At 38.9% G+C, this 21272-nt stretch overlaps 1 protein-coding gene across 1 annotated transcript in view; it reads right to left on the bottom strand.

The window, feature by feature from the left end:
• FBN2 (fibrillin 2) overlaps positions 1-21272 on the bottom strand; it is a 320766-nt gene that overhangs the window by 144055 nt on the left and 155439 nt on the right. The window contains exons 12-19 of the mRNA XM_073625060.1: positions 19011-19130; positions 14234-14359; positions 12389-12511; positions 12146-12268; positions 11681-11833; positions 8153-8206; positions 7829-7954; positions 1270-1395 (exon numbers count right to left, since the gene is read on the bottom strand). Of these exons, the coding sequence (XP_073481161.1) occupies positions 1270-1395; positions 7829-7954; positions 8153-8206; positions 11681-11833; positions 12146-12268; positions 12389-12511; positions 14234-14359; positions 19011-19130 (951 nt within the window). The remainder of the gene's footprint in view (positions 1-1269; positions 1396-7828; positions 7955-8152; positions 8207-11680; positions 11834-12145; positions 12269-12388; positions 12512-14233; positions 14360-19010; positions 19131-21272) is intronic.

A 21272-nucleotide genomic window follows, 5' to 3' on the forward strand; every position in this document is an offset into this window, starting at 1 on the left:
CCACTAAAAACCTAGAAGTGTTGTTTTTACAAAAAGGGTTGAAACTATGATGTTTTGTGGCTAATTTTAGGTTAAGTCACATAAGCACTGTTTATTAGGCACCCACTTTAATTCTTTATTTTAATTTTATTATATACCTCGGTTTTTAAATTACTCAATGATTTAGCAGCCTTGAAATGCACTATAAGGTTAAAAGTCTGTGGTCACCTGATCTTCACATCTATATGCATATGAGCTTGTTGGAAATCCCATTTCGAAAGCCTTAAGCAATATATTGAATTGGCACCCTCTTCAAGACTAAAACAGTCCACCATTCCCTGGAATGGGATATCAAAGTGTGCTTGGCTTTGAGTTGCTGTTCCAATTTATCCCAATGGGGTCCATTAGGGTGGAAGTCAGGGGTCTCTACAGACTACTCATGTCTGCAGACCACTCACACCACACTTGATAAATCATGTCTTTACTCTTTACAGACCTGGCTTTGTGCACATGGACACAGAAAGAACCTTCACAAAACCATTACCATGGCAGAAATGCTTGGTTATAATATATCTTTGTATGCTGTAGAATTAAGAGTTGTCTTCCCTGGAAACAGCTAACCTCAATAATTGGGAGGAGGGGGGGTCCCAACATACAATACTTTTGGCCATGTAAGTGTAGGTGGGAGGATTCACAAACTTTTAGCTATTTAGCGTAAGTGCTTTTAGGATTGAAGTCTATATATCTAAGATCTAAAATATCTATATAGAACACTACATATTAATGATAATCCTGTAATGTGCCTTAACATGGATTTATGGATGGATATGGCTTGCTTTAGTCAGGCTCAGAAGCTATTTATCTGGCAACATTAAATGACTTTTCATATCCAAAGATCTTGATATAGAAGAATTAATACAAATCCTCACAAAAACCAGCACATACTTTCTCTTGGGCCTGTAACCAATTGTAAAGAAAACTGTTCTTTATAAGTCCTTTGGAGGTGACTGTCACAGGTTTATTTGTATGTATTTTTCTTGCCATGTCTCTTTTAAACCACACTTACTAAAAGAGTAAGTGTTGGTCCATCTGACAATTATTCAGTTCAGCATTTTACTTTGGCTCTACTACATAGTTCCAGGTCAGTGATTCAGAAAGTAGTAAGCTTGATGGACTTTTTTAACTAAACTGTAATTATGTAGTGGATTACTAGTGTCTGCCACTAGCATCTTTATAGCAGCTCTGTGTTTTTCCCATTACGTTAAGCATAAAACAATATAAGGAAATTACCTTCGCAGGTTTCAGTGTCAGTCCTGAATAAGTATCCCTTAGGACATGTGCAGCTGAAACTTCCGGGTGTGTTTCGGCACAGACCATTGTCACATAGCAGTCTGTTCACCAAACATTCATCAATGTCTGAAAAATAAAGAAGGATGGGTCCACTTTCATTTTACTGTTATGCTTATTCTATTCTAGTTCAAAGTGTCAACTAAGAGTTTTGTCATTACAGCCAGGTTTGCACTCTGCTCATGCTACAGCATGGTACACAAGTTCAGCAGGAACTGGCTGACTTTTGGTGTGTGTACTGCTGTCTGTTCAACAGAAGCCATTCTAACTACTGGCTTCTGTTGAATGGTCAGCAGGAAAGATCCCTGAATCGCACATTGTTGTGTTGATACAGGGATCTGACAGTTTTTTTTCATTCAACGCTGGGAAAAAAACGACCCATATATACCCAGCTTAAAGGAGTTGTAAAGGCAGAAGGTTTGTTATCTCAATGCATTCTATGCATTAAGATAAAAAACCTTCTGTGTATAGCAGCCTCCCCAGCACCCCCCAATTACCTACCTGACCTCCTTCTCTCTCCAGCAATGTCCACGATCCCCTCAGCCATCCAGTACACTCCTCCTGATTGGCTGAGACAGAGCAGCGGTGCTATTAGCTTCTGCGGTTGTCAATTAAAATCAGTCAGCCAATCAGGGGACAGAGGAGGCAGGGCCAGGTCATGGCTCTCTGTCTGAATGGATACATGGAGCTCTGACTCAGCTTGGGTGACAACCTGTAACAAGCTGCTGGCTGAGGGGCACTCAAAGGAGGGAGGGACTAGGAGCAGCAAAGAGGGACCCGAGAAGAGGAGGATCTGAGCTGCTCTGTGCAAAACCAACTGCACAGAGGAGGTAAGTATAACATGTTTGTTATTTTAAAAAAAAGCCAGCCTTTACAATCACTTTAAGCCAACTTTCTTATGCCACCCCACTTTAAAGCAGGAAAACAACTTACCTGTTTTTCTTATTATTTAAAGTCCTTGCATCAATAACATAAAGGAAACAAAGATCACCTATGTAGTTGTTTTTACCATAAATACAAAGGTATACCTCAATACTCAGCACATATCAAAACTTCCATTATTGATCCAAACTAATTAAGAACTTCCCACCAAGTCTTTAATGTGTCTAAACTAAAGTCTTACATTACATTTTAGCCCCACTTATTCAATCAGACAGGGGTCTGCAAACCAGATACAAATTCACAGGGCTGGATTTACTATTGGGCACAATTGGCATGTGGCTATTGGCAGCAGACTCAAAGAAGTGGCAAACACCTGTTATTATTGGCCCTTTTTCTTTCATTACCAGTCTTTTCATATAAGATTTTTTACACAGTATCACAATATTCTATGCTAGGTTAGGACCAGGAAAACAAGTATGTGTTGAAAGATAGCTGATTCTAGAACAGTGGTGTTACCAAGTTTAGCAAAAAGTATGTACCTACAGGCTGTAGTTAGGATAATCAAACTTGTTGTAAGGTTTATGGGTTTGCGTCCTATTCTGCCAGACTAGTGCGCAGTTTAACCTATAGCTCCTATAGGCTAGTATGCCTACTAATATTTGGATGCCCTAAGGACTTAAGGTGTGGAGCTGTCTTTGCAGAACAGAAAAACACACCCCAGCAACCCATGAGAAAGTAATGTACAATATCTGATGGCTTCAAATTACAATCAGGACCAGTGACTGGCATGGCAGGACACCAAGCATGCAATGGCCTAAGCTGGCTTGCAGCAGGCAGAGATAGAGTAAATATCCTAGCAAGGGTTTGGGCAGGCAACAATCAGGAAACAGTCCATTCAGATCAGAGGGGAGTCAGTCTTCCAAGCTAGGGTCAGGGAAGACCCCGATCAAAGAGTAAACTGTTATCCAGGTAAGGGGCCAGCAAAAGTAGAATCCATGACAAGACAAGGTTGGCAAGGCATGGTTATAGAGCCAGGAAGCAGAACACTATCACAAGCCTAGAACCCTGTAGATACTAAGACAGCCAATGCCAATGCATTTACTTGGACCTTTCTATATAACAATTCATATATTTTTTATAATCTTTTCCAGAGCTTTAAGCATTTAAAATATTTTTAAAAACACATCCAGGAAGCTTAGATTTTTGCATTATCAGAGTGCTCAGGATTAAACAAAAAACAAATTTTATGATCTTGCATTTTTCAAAAAATCAGAAAGTCAGTGTGCGCTTCAAACCAAAGTGCCCACCCAGACAGTGTTCCACCAGAGATAACGGTAGAGGAAAATACTAACTAGCAGGACTTATTCACACTCTGCATTGCATTAATGCATGTTTGTTAGTGTAACATGTTCAAAATTTGTTAATTTTGTTAATTTGTGCTGCTGTAAGGTAGCCTATTTTTTTTCACCTGAATATGTGAAAAACTGGACATGCACTAATAATTATTTTACAGAGGGAATTGCAATGCACAGATGGTGGTGCTGTGCTGCCTTGGTTTATTGGGATACAGTGCATTGTGTGTAACATGTTGCCAAGTGTTGAGGTAACCACTTTTAAAGAGGAAGAGGATCTTACAAGGGGCTGACTTTTGACGCAACAGATAAAAACAGGAAAACCTTTAGGTGTGTTAATTTCAAAGTCCCTTCTTATTTTCTTCTTTATGGCCTACACTGATAAAAATTATTCTGTTGGCTTGTAATTTTAACATACAAATTTTAGCATCTTCAACATATAAATACATGTTAATTAATTTACTTTGATATTTTAAGTATCTTGCTTAGTTTTCATTAGTTCTATAAACACACCTTTTACAAAAATAATGTATAATATTGAGTGACCTAGACAAAACTTTTTAGGTAGATGCATTTCCATATTTTAATTGAGTTACATTTACTTAAAAAAAATATCTTTTCATTTGACTGAAATTGCGGGACGCATATGTTTGCCAAACGTGCAACCACACAAGTTTTGATGCTGTATATTTTAAAGAGTTTGATGTCTTATGGAACTTTGAAAGCCTGCACAAGGCAGTTCCCATATGTTTGAGGCCCATCAGGACAAAAGAGCGCCACCAGTGACAAGAATTTTTCCAAGTCACTACAAAGCCATGCAATGCCATTGAAAGGTAAGAGTGAACATTGAACAAATTATCGTTCACAAGTTTTAAATGTTGCTTAACATACCATCCAAAATGTTTATTTTATTTGCTGATTAATATACAGTATCTCACAAAAGTGAGTACATCCCTCACATTTTTGTAAATATTTTATTATATCTTTTCATGTGACAACACTGAAGAAATGACACTTTGCTACAATGTAAAGTAGAGAGTGTACAGCTTGTATAACAGTGTAAATTTGCTGTCCCCTCAAAATAACTCAACACACAGCCATTAATGTCTAAACCTCTGGCAACAAAAGTGAGTACACCCCTAAGGGAAAATGTCCAAATTGGGCACAATTAGCCATTCTCCCTTCCCAGTGTCATGTGACTCATTAGTGTTACAAGGTCTCAGGTGTGAATGGGGAGCAGGTGTGTTAAATTTGGTGTTATCACGCTCACTAGTCACTGGAAGTTTAACATGGCACCTCATGGCACCTCATGGCACAGAACTCTCTGAGGATCCGAAAAAAAGAATTGTTGCTCTACGTAAAGACAGCCTAGACTATAAGAAGATTGCCAAGACCCTGAAATTGAGCTGCAGCACCGAGGCCAAGACCATACAGCGGTTTAATAGGACAGGTTCCACTCAGAATAGGCCTCACCATGGTCTACCAAAGAAGTTGAGTGCATGTGTTCAGCATCACATCCAGAGGTTGTCTTTGGGAAATAGACGTGTGAGTGCTGCCAGCATTGCTGCAGAGATTGAAGGGGTGGGGGGTTTGCCTGTCAGTGCTCAGAAGTTACACCTCACACTGCATCAAATTGGTCTGCATGGCTGACGTCACAGAAGGAAGCCTCTTCTAAAGATGATACACAAGAAAGCATGCAAACAGTTTGCTGAAAACAAGCAGACTAAGGACACGGATTTCTGGAACCATGTCCTGTCATCTGATGAGACAAAGATAAATGTACTTGGTTCAGATGGTGTCAAGCATGTGTCGCGGAAACCAGGTGAGGAGTACAAAGACAAGTGTGTCTTGCCTACAGTCAAGCATTGTGGTGGGAGTGTCATGGTCTGGGGCTGCATGAGTGCTGTCGGCACTGGGGAGCTACAGTTCATTCAGGGAACCATGAATGCCAACATGTACTGTGACATACTGAAGCAGAGCATTATCCCTTCCCTTTGGAGACTATTCCAACATGTTAACGACCGCAAACACACCTCCAAGATGACCACTGCCTTGCTAAAGAAGCTAAAGTTAAAGGTGATGGACTGGCCAAGGATGTCTCCAGACCTAAACCCTATTGAGCATCTGTGGGGCATCCTCAAACAGAAAGTAGAGGAGCGCAAGGTCTTTAACATCCACCAGCTCCGTGATGTTGTCATGGAGGAGTGGAAGAGGACTCCAGTGGCAACCTGTGGAGCTCTGGTGAACTCCATGCCCAAGAGGGTTAAGGCAGTACTGGAAAATAATGGTGGCCACACAAAATTTTGACACTTTGGGCCCTATTTGGACATTTTAATTTAGGGGTGTACTCACTTTTATTGCCAGTGGTTTAGACATTAATGGTTATGTGTTGAGTTATTTTGAGGGGACAGCAAATTCACACTGTTATACGAGCTGTACACTCACTAATTTAGCAAAGTGTAATTTCTTCAGTGTTGTCACATGAAAAGATATAATAAAATATTTACAAAAACGTGAGGCGTGTACTCACTTTTGTGAGATACTGTATTTAAAATAAATGGACATACGTCCGTTGTATACACCTATTGAGACAACTCACTTGTGCGCTTGCAAAGTTTGCGCTTACTGCATTCGGCAGAACGCAACCAAGATGCAGGGTGAGGGACAGCCAGCTGTTAAGCTTAAAAACTATTTTGAGCCACAAAAATTAATGTTTCAGCCAGTTTGTTTTTTGAGATATTGGAATTCAAATTCAGATTATGTAACATCAAGCCCCACCCACCTTGCACCCAATGTTATTAAACTTTAAAAAACAAAGATAGTATTCGTTTGCACTGCATCTGTGCTGATTTGTGCTGCAAAAACAAACGTAATGTGCCGGTTTGGTTTCAGAGATATTGCGCATTATAGTTGATGAAACCTCTCCCACTTTGCACCACATGTTATTACATTTTAAAAACAATTATACAATTTGTTTTTGCTGCGTTTGTGCTGATTTGTACCACAAAAACAAATTTTGTTTGTTCAGTTTTTGAGATATTGGACATTTAATGTTAGATTATTTAACCTAAAGCCCCACCCACTTTGCACTATGTTATTACATTTAAAAAACAAATAGACCATATTTATTCTGCATAAACAAGCATAGTGGTATATTGTATTTTTTCATATAGCACTCTCATTTTGTATCAGAAAGAATGATTATGGGACTCATTTATGCTTTTAGCCTGAGCTACCCTGAAAACCTAAAATATACCTTTGAAGTTTTTCAAAAGATCTTTTTGGAGCTAGATGTGGGGAATCTATCTTCAAAAATTCACACTATAAAATGCAAATTACTTTCCTAAAAGGCTTAAAAAAGTTAATACATTCTGTATTCTATGTTCTTTACAGATATACTGTATGTGACATGTGTGTGTTTCAGTTTGATTTGTTAGCTGAGAAAGAGGCTTTTTTTAATTTTTTTTTATACATGTTTACATTTATATTTGATGCTGCTTTAATAATATTACATTTGTAACACTTTATAAATAACAAATGTTAATTTATTTTGAAAGTCTGTTTCATGAGACTATTCCTTAAAAAAAAAAAAAAAATTATTGTGTTATGTTTATATAAAAACCTTCAAACATATATCAAATACATTTGGAAAACAAGTTTTACCAACTTACGCATTGCGTAAATTGACGGTGCTATATAAGTAAATAAGTTAATGTATGTGTTCCTAACTTAAACTTTTCTAGAAACTGGAAAAGTTGGGTTGGCTTTACTTAAACCTATGGTCTATAAACTGGAAAAATTGAGTTGGCTTTACTTAAAACTATAGTTTCAGACAAGTTAAGGTAGTATTCCTAACTTAAAACACTATGGTCTATAAACTGAAAAAAATTAGTTGGCTTTACTTAAAACAACAAACTTGAAAACATGAAAAGTCTTATGAGTCAGACAAAAATAAGTTTAGTTGACAGTACTTAAAAAGCTGATGCAAATAGTTGCCTCAATTTTTTTGAGTAGACCCAGCACAATATTTTTTACAGTGTATCAGTGAGTTTTGCTTACATGGTCTCGCAGACCAATAAACCATAACTTAAAAAAAAAGCATAGTCAAAGGAAAGCTTAATTTTGACTCCCCTGCCCCCAATATGGTGACTGGAGAACTTTCAGGAAATAAGCCACACTATTCTAGCAGTAGTTTGTTGTTTCTAGTTACATTTTGCAAGACGATAATGTAATAAGCTTCGTTATCAAATGCTAGTGTGTAAACTCACCAATGCAGTTTCTCCCAGAGGAATCTGATTCATAGCCACTGTTGCAGTTACAACGAAAACCTCCACGCAGATTTTCACAAATGCCATTGGAACAGATATCAGGGTCCAAAGCACATTCGTTGATGTCTACAATCAGAAAGTGATATTTACATTTATGCTTTTTTTCAATTAGGAAGAACAAGATATTTTTATATCAACTTCTATATCAACATTAATCAGAGCCAGATCACTTTTTGTGTGCAGGTAAAATATGTCGTACAGGGTTGTAAGTAATCTTTCGTTTTTTAACACTACAAAGGTATAATGACATATAAAATAAGTTACCTCTTCCATCCACAGTGATGCCAATTCCGCTGCTGCATAACCCTTGAAATTCCGCTATATTTTAAAATAAGTGAAAAGATTTAATACACCTGTAAATACAAAATAAGCACTCATTTTTTTTATTTGCCAGTCACACATCTTTAAAATTTAAAGGCGAATCTAGAAACATTTGCCTGCCTAAATTTGCCTGCATTCACAGCCATTTTCTCCATAGATGTGTTTTTTTTTTAATATAACATCCTTCTTGGCAGCAGGGTTAAATGTGAATCTTATATAAAGTTCATCTGATAGTCTGCAAATATGTATGGTTGATGAGGGTGAAGGTGAAAGCAATGCATACTCAATCTATAAAAATCAATTAATTATTATTTAAGCAGGAAATATCACAAACAGGACTGGGCTTGGTGCATTTTTTGGAATAAAACAATACGGCAACTCAGAACATTAAAAAACGTAAAATCCAGATGTGCGGCAAATGCGACCTGAACTATGAATTCGGGGCAGTGAATTTTTTATGGAGAATGACAAATGAATGTGCAGCAAATGATTAGTGAACCAATATTTTGCAGTGCAATAAATATGGCCCTTAGAGATAAGTATTTTATTTGTAGACTGCATATCTCTGCATTGATGTTACTGATGTTAAGTTAGCTACTCAAGATGCAAGATCTATGGGGTGTCAGGGGGCTTAATGCATTACTTGATAAGCAGTAAAATTCATGTTCAGTAAAGTACTTATTGCTGGTCAATGAAAGTCACTCTACAATATATAAAGTGGACAATTCCACTTTTCATTTACCTATAACACAAGCTGACTGTATACAGTTTTGAGAAACAAGCCAGTCTTAAAGGGAATTTGCAAGGGTAGAAATAGGAGTGCTGCCATTACTGACCATTTTTGAAGATGTGAATCCCAGGACTGTCATTCTTATCTTTCTCTTGCTACTTGGTAAATTGGTAACTTAGAAATATGCAGTGTAGATGAATATGACACCCCTGTTAGGGTAACCTTCAAAACCAAGTTGTTAATGGCAGCACTCAAATTTCTACCTTTCTCTACTCTATCTATCTCCAAAAAGAAAAAAAAATGAAATTGTGTAAGTGATGTAAGTGTCATGTGCGTTGAGCGTGATTGTTCAAATATGTTGTGATAAAAAAACATGTGCATAAGAATTCTTCTTACCAAAATCCAGTTCTACCAATTGATTTTATTGTCAATTTTTGTTTTATTTTATGATTTGATTTTTAGAAAATGTATACAGTTTTGTAAGATGGAAACAATGGAAAATTGTGCATTATGTGTCTATAGGTATTCTTATTTGTAAACATTTTAGGAGCAGCCTAACCTACATTTTTTATCAAACCCCGGACCTGTGTGAAAAATTAGACTGTTGGAAATTACAAGTTTTCTTCTGTGTATAATGTACTATTAGTCATTATCAATGGTAAGAATTCCCTTAAAATAGAACTGAGGCCAGGCTATGGACATTAAAATATGTACATATTATTAACAAAAAGTGAATAAACTTTAAAACAATCCCTATTTCTACCTAATCTCCAAAGTATAACAATCTAACAATTGTGATCCCTTTCTCCGCTTATGCAGAGCAGACACAGCCGCTCTTCTCTATGGGCAGTTGGATGTAAACGGACTGCCTGTTCATTTACACCCAACTGCCATCCAATCCACCAGACAGATGGGGATTGCCAGCAGTCTGTTTTTAGTGAATAAGATCGGATCAGATCCAGTCTCCATAGAGGAGACTGAAGGGTCCAATCGGGTCCGCCTGTTTTTCCACCCATGTGAAAGGGTCCTAATCTGTAATGTAAACACAAAGCAGGTGTATAAGCAGAGTGAGAGAGAAAATTGCTGAGACCGCACATCAGTATCTATTTTGTGAACTTGAGGATAAATTGCTTCACAGTGCCTGCAGCTACAGAGATCAGTAAGTATTTCTTTAAAGCTCTTGAGGTGATTGTAGCCGTATTAGTGCAATTGTGACAGAGAAAATTGAGTACTGTCCGTGATACTTTTTTTATTTGCGCTAACATATCATTTTTCATGGACGAGCTTTTGGGGTGTGTCCCCTTCTTCAAGGTCCAAGCAGTACTGATTCATAAAAGTTTTAGCAGAGGGTAAAATGTTAAAACAAAACAAAAAAAATCTCTGAGGGAAAGGAAAAAGAAAAAGAAAATACAAATCAATGTGTATGGCAATGGTAATAAAGCTATCAGCAAGTGAGATAAGACAGAGGGAAATCTATACACTGGAGGAGGATGATAGTCACAGAGGGGGGGGGTCATAAAACTGTAGTATAGTGGGTGAGGAAACCAATATCTAAATTTAGGCGATTGTTTTTTGTGTCAAAAAGTAGTATTATTCTTAGCTCAAATGTTTTCCTTTCCTGGATAGTTCTGAAATTCCCTTTAAGAACTAAAACATTGAAGTCTTCTATAGTGTGGTCCAGTTGTGAGAAATGATGTCCCACAGGTGTGCAGAAACTGTCTTCCTTACGTTCCTTGATGGGATGTCTGTGCAAATTCATCCTCACTTGTAACTTCTGTCCTGTTTCACCAACATAAGATCCTTTGCTACACCTGTGCATTGGATGGGGTACACCACATTACTGGAGGTACAGCTGTATGATCCCATGATATTGAAGGTCCCATTTGTGTGTGTGACACTTTTGGATTGATCTGGTTGCACAGTTTGCAGCGTTTTTTATTGCAGGGTTTGCTTCCATTATTTGTGACTTTATAATCAGAGTGAAGTTTCCTGCTGATTAGTTTATGTCTGAGGTTGGGTGGTTGTCTGAAAGCCAGACTTATTACGATGTAAATACTCGTAGGGATGAGTAACTCTCTCCCTTTCTTTTTGTACATATCCTCCCCATTGAGGGGTCAACATTGGATCATACTGGTCTACTCATGTTTTGTTTTTTATAGATTTGCGTACACCTGCCCCTAAAGAGTGGTATTATCCATGCAACGTGTCAGCCTAATTTGGATGCACTTACTCTCATGCAGATGCCCCTACTCAATACATTATCTTGAGTTCTCCATCCACCATGGAATTTTAAGTGTTTTTACTACATCCAGGATTCGTTCCATACCACACAGTGGTCGGCTGGTTGCTACTAATGTTTGTTTCTATATATGGTCTGTAATATGTGATTGTCAATTTTATTTATTGCTGCATGTATCATGTCATTTTGCCATTCCTTGTTTCACCAATAGAAACATGTTTTTGATATCTACTAATCTTCTAGCCATGTGTACTCACCTCATTTAAAGTCCCAACCCCCCTCCCCCTTTTTTCTCTCAGCTTAGTACAATCTTCCGGACACTGGTTGATTGCAACTCAGTAGTCATTAAAACCACCTGGCAAGTGCCCTTTGTCAGCGCCTGTAACTAGGAACCCTAAAATATATTACATTTTCGCTTGTTGTCAGAGAAAAGACTGTTAAAATAAGCAATACTTAATACAGTAAATCAAATTAACATTGTAGAAGCACAGACAATGCTTACCAGAGTTTCGTGGAGGGCAAGGATGGCATGGTTCTCCAAATCCATAGTCTGGATTGGCACAGCAACACTCAGATTTGGTCACAGCTCCAGGAAATGGGCGGACACAAAGTCCTTTCTTGATGGCTCCATAGCAAGTGCTACGCATGTGTGTGTCTAAAGAAACAGGGAAACAGCATCTGTTAGAACTCAGCATATTAAAACCATTACACAATAAAAACATCTTAAGAGCATATGTCCTTACCATTACAGCAACCAGAATATAGAAGCATGAGGTGAAATAAGAAAATACACATCTGTAATGTTGTGTAATGTACACAGAAATATTCCTTAAGTATTAAGAAATAGTTTCTGACATATTCAGTGTTTTTTTTAATATCAATTAGGTTGTTAATTTTGATGCTTTTCATATAGAATGGAATTAAAATGCAGATAATAAACTATATACCACACAAATGCTATACTTACCCACACAAACACGACCATCTACCCCAACAGCCAACCCCAGTGGACATTCGCAGCGGAAAGATCCTTCAGTATTAATACAATGGCCATTCATACAAACGCCTGGAGTAAGGCACTCATCAATATCTATGGAATTAAATGTAAAATAACTTATTACAAAATACAGACTAATCAGAAGGAAGGCCAGCAATAAGGTACAATAAACACAACTTCTGCACAAAGCTTTGTTTAGGATAATATACATACCAGTGCAGTAACGACCACTGGCTGCAAGCACAAATCCTGGTTTACATATGCACTTAAAGCTGCCATCTTCATTTATACACATTCCATTTAAACACATATTTGTAGTAGCACATTCATCATGATCTGAAAATATACAAAATAGCATGGTATTAAGCACTTATATTAAGCTATGGCAATCTCAATCACCAGGGGTAAGGAATGTTTTCAGAGTACTAATGTTAAAATAGTTAACAATTAGATATAAAGATAGCCATAGCCATTACAGTTGTTCTCCTCATCAACCACTTCTGAACATTTGCAAAAAGTTGTGCATTAAATTGAAACCAACTGCTGATAAGCCTATCTACCATTGTCTAGCCAAAATATACAGTATTCTAAAGTAAAACATTTAATAATTATCAATACCTGGGGCACATGTGTAAATGTGTTAGCAGTGGTTTCCCAGTGCTGGTACCAGCTACACAAATGAATTAAAAAGAGACAAATTCTTTTTATAATTAACAAAAAGTCTATATCATCAAACACAAACATACACAATAAGATACTAATATTCTCATTATCATTCTAAGTATAGTGATCCTGGAAGTTGTTGCTGGGGCAGTACAAACTTCCATCTGTGTGGGCACAGATTCAGATTCTTTCTGGTGATTCATGTTAGTTTATATTTAAAATATCCTCACACAGTCTGCCATGGTGCCTGTGCCTAATTAGGTGTGTCTATATCCATTTTTTATCTATATAAGAAACCAAGATCTGCTCATTTTAAAGAAGAAGCATTAGCGAATGCTAGACTATTTTCAAAATTTCTAACTTTTCATCCTACCAAGGACAGTAAATCAAACAATCCCCTGAAGAAACCATTTTGTCTGGATGCCTTGCTTTTCTTGTCATTTCTAATGTGCACTGCTGAATTTAAGGTTTTTAAATTTACCTAGGCTAGCCATTTTTTTAAATATGATTTCATCAAAAAGTTAAAATGGAGCTAAGCCATCCTATCTGCCTCTATTTTTTAGCTGCCATGGTGCTACCATGTGATCAGATATGACACCAGCCATTTGATGGCCTGACAGATCAGTAGGTAGCTGACATAAGCACACTTGTAATTGTAACAAGTATCATTCATGACATGCCTTAAATTTAACTGTTTTGGAAAACAGTTGAGTTGGTTGGTTTAATTTTTTTTTAACTGTGTGAGATAGTTATATTTTATTAGTCTCCATGATCTGTGATACAGTTGGCAGAGACATTTCCATGATCAGAGTTCAAATTTTGATGAACATGCTTTTCAAATGAGTAAACATTATTGAAGCTTTGTGAAGGAACTGGACCAAATTCCACTTATGACTTTGATATGATCTGTCTACAGAAGGCTTAAAACATCATTAGGGTTGTCTTAATAGCCGCCATGATGTCTAGAGATAATGACCAATATCTAATAGAGTCTTTAAAAAGACTTTTACTTAAATAATAAAGTAATTTAAATTATAGTAAAAAGTATCTCATTATAAAAATGATTTCCATAGCTTCAGCCAAAGTGTCCAAATGTCTTTGATAACAATTATAAGCCAGACATCCATGTTATTCTAGGACCAAATATTGCACAGGCATTAAGCAATTGATAAAGAGAATTTCCGACTGTACATGGTGACTCCTCAACAATTGTTTGCTACGTGACATAGAAAAATATGTAAACAGCTGTTTCTAACACAGCCCAGATGTCTGATTGACTGCAGGGACTGGGGTGCATATTTTCTTTAATGGCTAAGTTGTGCTGTTGTGTGGCGGTTTAACCTATTTTAGTCGTCATGAATTACATACAACAAATACTATTTCCAGAACTTTTACCTGCACAGTTCTTTCCATCAGGAGTTAGCTCAAAACCAGCATTGCAGATACACTGAAAGCTCCCCTCTGTGTTAACACATCTTCCATTTTTGCAGAGGATGCCATTTTGAATACACTCATCAATATCTAGGTTTTAAGAAAAACACACTGTTCAGCTCTGCAAAATTGGTGAAAAGCCTAGCAAAACATTAATCACACTATGAAATAAATATAAAAAATGATTATTCAAAAACATAAGGATTCATGCAAAGAGAAAGGATGTTTTTGTCAGTCATCGTCAGTCATGTTACATCAGGTTACAATCATTCCCTTTTTTATTTAGTTGTCTTGTGTTTTGGCTCTTAAAAATGTAACTACCATTAAAGTATGATGCAAATAACTATAGCTTACTTGACATAAACCAGCCTCTTTGGCTAAACCCAACCCAGGGGCTGTTGTTAGGCTTTTTTAGTTATGTTGCATTCATATGAATATTCCAAAAATATCTAACAATAAAATACATTGATGGAAGAGCATAGTCTTTGTACACATTGTGCTAGATTACAAATTAGTGAGCTGAGCTATGGTGAAGCAGATCTCATTTTAGTGTTAGCATCCTCTCTCCTAGTGACCAGTTCAAATAAGTGCCAATTTTGTGTATCTGTGTTTCTTGTTCAATAATATTTATTGACATTTAAGAAGGAGTAGCAAAGACACATGACTTACACAAGTACTGTAAACAGGATTGGAATTAAATAGGGGAGGGGGTGTCACCAAGCTTGGCTTAAAGTGCATCATAGAGGTTGTTGTTATAGTTCCAATAACCAGCAGTCAAAATTGCATGGAAGTTAATTGGAGACCCATCCCAGACATTATGAAGTTTGGACATATTGCCCTGAAGTCTGGCAGTGAGCTTCTCATGAGGTAGGGTCCACTTTATTCTAGTTCAGAGCTAATAAACATCTGTTTCTTTTAGTGAACTTTCTAATACTGACAATGAAATTCTAATTATTGAAAAAACTAAACATCTGTGAAAGAATGTGTCATGAATTGATGCTGCCATTGTCAAGGTTCCTGTCTGTATATTGGTTTGGGGACAGTCCCCTTTCTTAGTGCTTTAAAAAATGGGCAAATGCAGCTTGCTTCCGATATCCTTCTAACCTACATTTAACTTTATGCTTACCTGTATGTTACTTTCCTGTAAGGTGCATTAACTACTTGTCTACCAGGCACTAACACCCCCTTCCTCCCCAAGCCATTTTTCAGCTTGCAGCGCTGTCACACTTTGAATGACAATTGTGTGGTCATGCTACACTGCACCCAAACAAATTTTTACATCATTTTCTTCACACGAATATAGCTTTCTTTTGGTGGTATTTAATCACTGCTGGGTTTTTTTTTTTTTTTTTAAAAAGACCAAACATTTTGAAAAAAAATGTTTTTCACTTTTTTCTGTCAGTAAATTTTGTAACTAAGTAATTTTTCACCTTCACTGATGTGCGCTGATGAGGAGGCACTGATGGGCACTGATAGGCTGAACTGGTGGGCATTGATGAGGTGGCACCTATGGGCACTGATGAGGCTGCACTTATGGGCACTGATGAGGTGGCACTGATGAGGAGGCACTAATATGCCTCACTTATGGGCACTGATATGTGGAAATGATGAGCACTGTTAGGTGGCACTGATGGGCACTGTTAGGCAGCACTGGTGGGCACTGATAGGCAGCACTGGTGAGCACTAATAGGCAGCACTAGTGGGCACTGATAGGCAGCGATGGTGGGCACTGATAGGCGGCACAGATAGGCGCTACTGATGGGCACTGATGGGCACAGCCGATGACATGTTTAAAGAGCTGCAGATGCGGCTCTTTCCACAGATCGGGGTCGTGCCGTGTCCTAGCAACACGGCAGGGCCACGATTGCTACGCACCCCCGCAGGCATGCAAGAGCAGCTGTTCTGAGATGCCGTCATACAACGGCGTCCCAGAACAAGAGCCGCTGTCATTTGACAGTGGCGGGCCGAAACCAGTTAAAGAGTCCCTGCCAAATTCTAAAAAATTCACCTGAAAGTATCCTGCAACAGAAGAAGCATTACACTCCCCTCTCCTGCAGCCAGTGTCCTCTGCTTCCCTTCATTCCAATGCTACACAAAATATATTAAATACTAAAGAGGTGCTGAAAAGATGTTTTAATGCCCTAAGACCATCATCTTTTCTATAGGCTGGCCTTCATGATAAAACTAGACTTAAATAACTGTAGTGGGACCAGTAACACTGTAGTAAAAACCAAGGCAAAATACTGACCAAAAGTACATTTAGCAGATTTTCAGTATAATGTCTGGAAATGGTCAAAAATACATGAATATTTTAACATTCGCTAGCACATGTAAAAATCTAAGATTCAGTAGGCTACCTTATATGCCTCAAAGCTATTTAATATTTACAGGTGGAAAAAACAACTATTTGTATACTTAATTAGTAGAAAATATTGCTGTCTTCAGGTAGAGAGCCTTTCCTGACAGTGATTTTATGTATGCTATTTAGTCAGCAAAGGTTTCTTCTCCTAAGTAGTGCAATAATTGTGGCAGGATCATAACATTTTAGGTTTCCTCATTGAGCTCATAGAGAAACACAGACATGTAAAGGGGAGCTATAAACTGGATTGATATATAGATTTAAAAAAATGACAAAGACTTCTCAAAGCACTATGGGTTTCTAAAGAGTGTGCACAAGTAATTTCTCTTTAAGGAGACTGTCTCTCGTTGCAGGCTTTGGGGCAGTGGAGTGCCCCGGGTGCCACACATTGAGGGGGTGTCAGGCCAGCTATCCAGCTAGGCCAGCTATAAGGGACAGGACAAGGCAGGGCGGGTGCTCTGTAGCTGCACTGGCTCTCTATATTCGTGCGAGTCAGTCAGCTGCTGCTCTGTGTTATTCAGCTCACAGTCAGGCTCCTTACTGCCACCTCTGGCTGCTTCCTGTATGTGCACCCTTTGTGTGTACTGCAAGTAGAATATTTTGTATTGCAGCTCCTCTCGTGTCTCACAGGGACATGTAGAAACAGAACCTGGGACTAGAAAGACCACCTTACAAGTGGGGGCTGTGAGTACAAGTGAAGGGAGGAGGCTGTGTACGGGGGGCAGCTGAGTGTGTACAGGCATGTGTGTGTGTGTGGGGGGGGCAGCTGAGTGTGTACAGGTGTGTGTGTGTGTGTGTGGGGGAGCTGAGTGTGTACAGGTGTGTATGTGGGGGGGGGCAGCTGAGTGGGTACAAGTGTGTGTAGGGGGGCAGCTGAGTGTGTACAGATGTGTGTGTGTGTGGGGGGGGCAGCTGAGTGTGTACAGATGTGTAGGTGGGGGGGCAGCTGAGTGTGTACAGGTGTGTGTGTGGGGGGGCAGCTGAGTGTGTACAGGTGTGTAGGTGGGGGGCAGCTGAGTGTGTACAGGTGTGTGTGTGGGGGGGGGCAGCTGAGTGTGTACAGGTTTGTGTGTGGGGGCAGCTGAGCATGTACAGGTTTGTGTGTGGGGGCAGCTGAGTGTGTACAGGTGTGTGTGTGGGGGCAGCTGAGCATGTACAGGTTTGTGTGTGGGGGCAGCTGAGTGTGTACAGGTGCATGTGTGTGCGGGGGCAGCTGAGCATGTACAGGTGTATGTGTGTGTGTGGGGGGAGGTGTGTTGGGGGCTGAGTGCTTGGAGGTGTGAGGGGGCTGAGTGCATAGTGGTGTGAGGGGGGCTGAGTGCGTAGAGGGATGAGGGGGCTGAGTGAGTAGAGGGGTGAGGGGGGCTGAGTACGTAGAGGGGTGAGGGGGGCTGAGTGCATAGAGGGGTGAGGGGGGTGAGTGTGTACAGGCATGATCAGTGAAGTGGGGTGCCAGATGGGGGGGTGCAAGGTATAGGATCTGCCCCGGGTGCCAAATGCTCTAGGTACACCCCTGCTCTGGGGCAATCTGATAAGGGAGGAGTCACTATGTTGACTAAGGCAGGCCATGGGGCAGTTCCTGTGGCTTCACTTGCTGGTTACTTTTGAAATAATTTAACAAGTACAGAGCCATTCTCTGCTCAGAGCTGTCAAAAAAAAGGCAGCTGGCAAAGTTTATCACAACATTGCTCAGTGCTGAGATAAAAAGAAACATCGTAGCATTTGGTTCTTTTAGCTCAAAGGGATGGAGTCGGTGAGGTCAGTTTAACCACTTAAAGACTAACCTTTTTTCTGACACTTGTTGCTTACAAGTTAAAATCAGTATTTTGTGCTAGAAAATATAATACTATATATTTTAGCAGAGACTCTAGAGAATAAAATGGCTGTCGTTGCAATATTTTATGTCACACTGTATTTGCGCAGCGGTCTTTCAAAAGCATTTTTTTTGGGCAAAAATACACTTCAATGAATTAAAAAAAAAACTAAACAGTAAAGTCAGTCCAATTTGTTTGTATAATGTGAAAGACGATGTTACACCAAGAATCGTGATCTTTATTCTAAGCAAAGTAATTGTGAGTCTCATTTTATCCAGAATTGTGCAGCTCTACCTGGAATATATAAAAGATTAATATGCAATATTTATATTTACCCTGACCAAAAACACTTAAAAGAAAACTACAATATTAAGTCCTGTTCACAAAAAAATAAATAAATCAGGAAAATATTTACAAAACTGCTATACACTTCCTTTAACTACCAAGAAAAGAAAATTAAAAAGTGAAATATTTTGTGATCAGTAATGGCATCTCCTTAATTTTAAATTATACGTTGGAAGAAGCTTCCTGAATTCAGTGAAAGGGAAAATCATAATACTGTACTTACCAATGCATGCCTGCTTGGTAGGAGTCCTCTGAAAACCAGAATGGCACTTACAATAATAGGATCCAGGTGTGTTAACACAGTCTCCATTGGTACATGGGTTTGATGTACACTCATCAACATCTGTTTGTAGTAACAAAAAGTCATAACACTCAGCTGGTTTAAAGTGTATAATTTAAGAACAAGTCATTACTGGTCACATTATCTTTTCAGTAAATGTATCTCTTACTGATTTTGCTAGGCTTTTAATTTTTTTTAACTGTTCAAACAGGTCAAAGTAAAACAACTACTATCTGTGAATGTGGTAACATGCACTGTACATTCCAGGGTACTTGGATAATAAAATAATTCATTCAGGGTACTAATAAAATAATTGTACTTTCAAGACAGCTATGAAGCAATTCATGTACACATTTGCAGGCCTAATAAACCTATTAATTACATCCTATTAATACACACTATAGGAAACTGGGAGTGAGCCTTGAAAAAATGCTTACATGAGCTCAATCCAGCATATTTGTACATTTACATATTTACAATGTCCATGTTGTGATAATACATTTGATGTGAATCCATGTCAATACTTAAAGGAGTTGTAAAGGCAGTTTTTTTTTATTATCTTAATGCATTCTAATGCATTCCCTTCCGGGACTCTCCTCCTGATTGGCTGAGACACAGCAGTGGCACCATTGTCTCCCACAGCTGTCAATCAAGGTCAGTTAGCCAATCAGGAGAGACAGGGGACAGGGCCGGGCCTGGGCTCTGTGTCTGAATGGCCACACAGAGCTGTGACTCAGCTCGGGTGCCCCCATAGCAAACTGCTTGCTGTGGGGGCACTCATCAGGAGGGAGGGGCCAGGAGCAGCAAAGAGGGACCCGAGAAGAGGAAGATCTGGGCTGCTCTGTGCAAAACCAACTGCACAGAGGAGGTAAGAATAACATGTTTGTTGTTTATTTATTTTTTTAAACAAGACTTTAAAATCAATTTCGCAGTTTGGGAACAACATCCTATGGACAGATGAGACCAAGATCAACTTGTACCAGAGGGATGGGAAGAGAAGAGTATGGAGAAGGAAAGGAACTGCTCATGATCCAAAGCATACCACCTCATCAGTGATACATGGCGGTGGTAGTGTCATGGCGTGGGCATGTATGGCTGCCAATGGAACTGGTTCTCTTGTATTTATTGGTGATGTGACTGCTGACAAAAGCAGCAGGATGAATTCTGAAGTGTTTCGGGCAATATTATCTGCTCATATTCAGCAAAATGCTTAAGAACTCATTGGACAGTGCTTCACAGTGCAGATGGACAATGACCCGAAGCATACTGCGAAAGCAACCAAAGAGTTTTTAAGGGAAAGAAGTGGAATGTTATGCAATGGCCAAGTCATTCACCTGACCTGAATCTGACTGAGCATGCATTTCACTTGCTGAAGACAAAACTGAAGGGAAAATGCCCCAAGAACAAGCAGGAACTGAAGACAGTTGCAGTAGAGGCCTGGCATAGCATCACCAGGAATGAAACCCAGCGTCTGGTGATGTCTATGTGTTCCAGACTTCAGGCTTTAATTGACTACAAAGGATTTGCAACCAAGTATCAAAAAGTGAAAGTTTGATGGATGATTGTTAACCTGTCCCATTACTTTTGGTCCCTTAAAAAGTGGGAGGTACATATACAAACTGTTTTAATTCCTACATCGTTCATCTGATTTGGATGTAAATACTCCTCAAATTAAAGCTGAAAGTCTGCAGGTTGTGGTGGTGTATAGAGCCAAAAAGATTAGAATTGTGTCAATGTCCCAATATTTATGGACCTGACTGTATATTTAGACATGATTTGATATACTTTTAAATCTGCCTTTTAGCTAAATTGAATTTTAGCAAAAAAAAAAAATATATATAAGAAAAAATAGAAAGTGACTCTAAGATAACCTTGGCTGCACAATCTGGGGCTTAGCTGCTCATTAAAGTTACTATAATTATTATAATATTATTTTGGCATTCTTAGGGTCGGTTCACACTAGGACGACTTGTCAGGCGACCTAGTCGCCTGATAAGTGGCGTCCCGTTCTGTTCAATGGAACCACGTCGCTCCGACTTAGAAAAAGGTTCCTGTACTACTTTGGGGGCGACTTGAGGCGATTTGAGGCGACTTGCATAGACTTCTATATAGAAGTAGTTTTGCAAGTCGCCGCCCCTGTCGTGTCCAGGTCGCCTTGGAGCAGTCGCGCTGCAAGTCGCGCTGCTTCAGTGTGAACCAGGGCTT

The sequence above is a fragment of the Aquarana catesbeiana genome, linkage group LG01 (genome assembly GCF_042186555.1).
Source record: "Aquarana catesbeiana isolate 2022-GZ linkage group LG01, ASM4218655v1, whole genome shotgun sequence".
In the NCBI taxonomy this organism is placed as follows: Eukaryota; Metazoa; Chordata; class Amphibia; order Anura; family Ranidae; genus Aquarana; species Aquarana catesbeiana.